The following is a 3,314-nucleotide window of genomic DNA, read 5'->3' as shown; positions in this document are numbered from 1 at the left end:
TTTTCCCCATTTCCCCCACTTTTCCCCATTATTTTTTCCCCATTTTTCCCATTTCCCCCCCATTTTTCCCAATTCCCCCATTTTTCCCCATTTTTCCCAATTTCCCAATTTTTCCCATTTTTCCCAGCTCCCTCCGGCCCGGTCAGCCCCAACTCCACCCTGGCAGGTAACTCCGCGGTTTTGGGGCTTTTTGGGCCGATTCAGCAGAAATTTGGGAATTTTGGAGCCTTTTGGAGCCAATCCCAGCAGAAATTTTGGGGTTTTTTAAGGGTTTTGGTGTGAATTGAAGAGGAAAATCTGAATTCCTGAGGAATTTGGCACAAATTTAATCAGGAAATTCGGATTTTGAAGGGATTGGGGTCAAATTTAAGGAATTGGGAATTTTGAAGGGGGAATTTGGGATTTGACGTGGAAATTTTGGATTTTGAAGTGGGAATTTTGGGTTTTGACGTGGAAATTTTGGATCTCCAAGTGGGAATTTTAGATTTTAAAGGGAAATTTTGGATTTTTGAGGGGGAATTTTGAATTTTCAAGTGGGAATTTTTAATTTTGACGTGGGAATTTTGGATTTTAAAGGGGAATTTGGGATTTTTGAAGGGGAATTTTGAATTTTCAAGTGGGAATTTTGGGTTTTGATGTGGAAATTTTGGATTTCCAAGTGGGAATTCTGGATTTTGACATGGGAATTTTGGATTTCCAAGTAGTAATTTTAGATTTTAAAGGGAAATTTTGGATTTTGAAGAAGGGGAATTCTGAATTTTCAAGTGGGAATTTTGGATTTCCAAGTGGGAATTTTAGATTCCAAATGAAAATTTTGGGTTTCCAAGTGGGAATTTTGGATTTCCAGATAGGAATTTTGGGTTTTGACATGGTAATTTTGGATTTCCGAGTGGGAATTTTGGATTTCCGAGTGGGAATTGTAGATTTCAAAGGAAAATCTTGGGTTTCCAAGTGGGAATTGTAGATTTCAAAGGGAAATTTTGGATTTTGAAGGGGAATTTTGAATTTCCAGGTGGGAATTTTGGGTTTTGACGTGGTAATTTTGGATTTCCAAGGGGGACTTTTGGATTTCCAAGTGGAAATTTTGGATTTCAAAGGAAAATTTTGAATTTTCAAGTGGTAATTTTGGATTTCCAAGTGGGAATTTTGGATTTCCAAGTAGGAATTTTGAGTTTTGACGTGGGAATTTTGGATTTCAAAGGGAAATTTTGAATTTTCAAGTGGTAATTTTGGGTTTTGACATGGAAATTTTGGATTTCCAAGTAGTAATTTTAGATTTTAAAGGGAAATTTTGGATTTTGAAGAAGGGGAATTCTGAATTTTCAAGTGGGAATTTTGGATTTCCAAGCAGGAATTTTGGGTTTTGACGTGGTAATTTTGGATTTCCAAGGGGGACTTTTGGATTTCCAAGTGGAAATTTTGGATTTCAAAGGAAAATTTTGAATTTTCAAGTGGTAATTTTGGATTTCCAAGTGGGAATTTTGGATTTCCAAGTAGGAATTTTGAGTTTTGACGTGGGAATTTTGGATTTCAAAGGGGAATTTTGGATTTCCAGGTGGGAATTTTGAGTCCTGACGAGGGAATTTTAGATTTTAAAGGGGAATTTTGGGATTTCAAAGCGTTAATTTCGGATTTTTGAGGTAATTTTGTGTTTTCCCCGCCCCCCAGAGCTGTGCTCGGCCCCCCCGGTGACGGGCCCGTGCCGGGCGGCGTTCCCGCGCTGGTTTTACGTCCCGGCGGAGAAATCGTGCCGGGAATTCACCTACGGCGGCTGCCGCGGCAACGCCAACAACCACCGCGACGAGCGCGAGTGCCTGCGGCGCTGCCGGCCCCGGGGTGAGCCAAAAACGCCCGAAACCCGCCCGAAAACGGCCGCGGGAAGTTCAAAAATCCCAGCCAAAAAAATCGCCGTGAAAATCGGGCGTCGTTTGAAAAATAAAATTGGGGATTTTTAAAATTTGAGACCAACAAAAGCCGCGAAGTTTGGGAGAAACGACGAAGGAAATTGGGGGGAATTTAAAAGAAATCGACCCAAAAATCAGATGAGGGGGTCTTGAAAATGAGGTTAAAAAATAGTGGTGAAATTTTTAAAAATTGTTAAAAATTCTTCCCAAAAAATTGCAGCCAAAATCGGGCGTCGTTTGAAAATAAAATTGGGGATTTTTAAAATTGGAGACCAAACAAAAGCCGCGAAGTTTGGGAGAAACGACAAAGAAATTGGGGGGAATTTAAAAGAAATCACCCCAAAAATCAGATGGGGGTCTTGAAAATGAGGTTAAAAAATAGTGAAACTTTTAAAAAATTGTTTAAAATTCTCCCCAAAAAAATCACCGTGAAAATCGGGCGTCGTTTGAAAAAAAATTTGGGATTTTTAAAATTTGAGACCAAAAAAAGCTGCGAAGTTTGGGAGAAACGACGAAGGAAATTGGGGGGAATTTAAAAGAAATCACCCCAAAAATCAGTGGGGGGTCTTGAAAATGAGATGAAAAAATAGTGGTGAAATTTTTAAAAAATTGTTAAAAATTCTCCCCAAAAAATTGCCGTGAAAATCGGGCGTCATTTGAAAAAAAAATTGGGATTTTTAAAATTTGAGACCAAAAAAAGCTGCGAAGTTTGGGAGAAACGACGAAGGAAATTGGGGGGAATTTAAAAGAAATCGACCCAAAAATCAGATGGGGGGGTCTTGAAAATGAGATGAAAAAGTAGTGGTGAAATTTTAAAAAAATTGTTAAAAATTTTCCCCAAAAAATCACTGTGAAAATGGGACGTGGCTTTAAAAATTTGCCTCAAAAATAATTTTAAAATTTGAGGAAAAAGTGGCCGTGGAGTTTAGGAAAAATCGCAGAGAAATTGGCGTGAAAATTGGATGTGGTTTTTTAAAAATCCACCAAAAAAATTGAATGGAAATTTTTAAAAAATTACCACAAAATTTTTCCCCTAAATTTGCCCTGAAATTCCCCAAAATTTGCCCAAAAATCCCACAAAATTTTCCCCTGAAATCCTCAAAATTTGCCCCAAAATGCACAAAAATTTGCCCCAAAATCCCACAAAATTTTCCCTTGAAATCCCTCAAAATTTGCCCCAAAATCCCACAAAATTTTCCCCTGAAATTCCCCAAAATTTGCCCCAAAATCCCACAAAATTTTCCCCTGAAATTCCCCAAAATTTGCCCCTAAATCCCCAAAATTTTCCCCGAAATTTGCCCCAAAAATTCCGAGCTCTCCCCGTTTCTCTCCCAGGTGATTTCGGTGGCGAATTCCGGAGATTCTTCTCCTCCAAAGGTGAGCTCTGGCTGTCCCCAAATGTCCCCAAAT

The 3,314-nt window shown here is 38.8% G+C and overlaps 1 protein-coding gene across 1 annotated transcript; it reads left to right on the top strand.

The window, feature by feature from the left end:
- Positions 1-127: 127 nt before the first annotated feature.
- On the top strand, positions 128-3,281 carry LOC121332028 (proteinase inhibitor-like; the record flags this gene model as incomplete). Its single annotated transcript, XM_041397009.1, has 3 exons — positions 128-166; positions 1,669-1,836; positions 3,240-3,281. Coding segments are annotated over 3 exons (249 nt in total), but the record flags the coding sequence as incomplete, so codon positions are not given.
- Positions 3,282-3,314: the final 33 nt, after the last annotated feature.

This window comes from Onychostruthus taczanowskii, unplaced genomic scaffold (genome assembly GCF_017590055.1).
Source record: "Onychostruthus taczanowskii isolate IOZ18803 unplaced genomic scaffold, ASM1759005v1 scaffold1337, whole genome shotgun sequence".
In the NCBI taxonomy this organism is placed as follows: domain Eukaryota; kingdom Metazoa; phylum Chordata; class Aves; order Passeriformes; family Passeridae; genus Onychostruthus; species Onychostruthus taczanowskii.
This window is presented reverse-complemented; position numbering and strand designations above follow the sequence as displayed.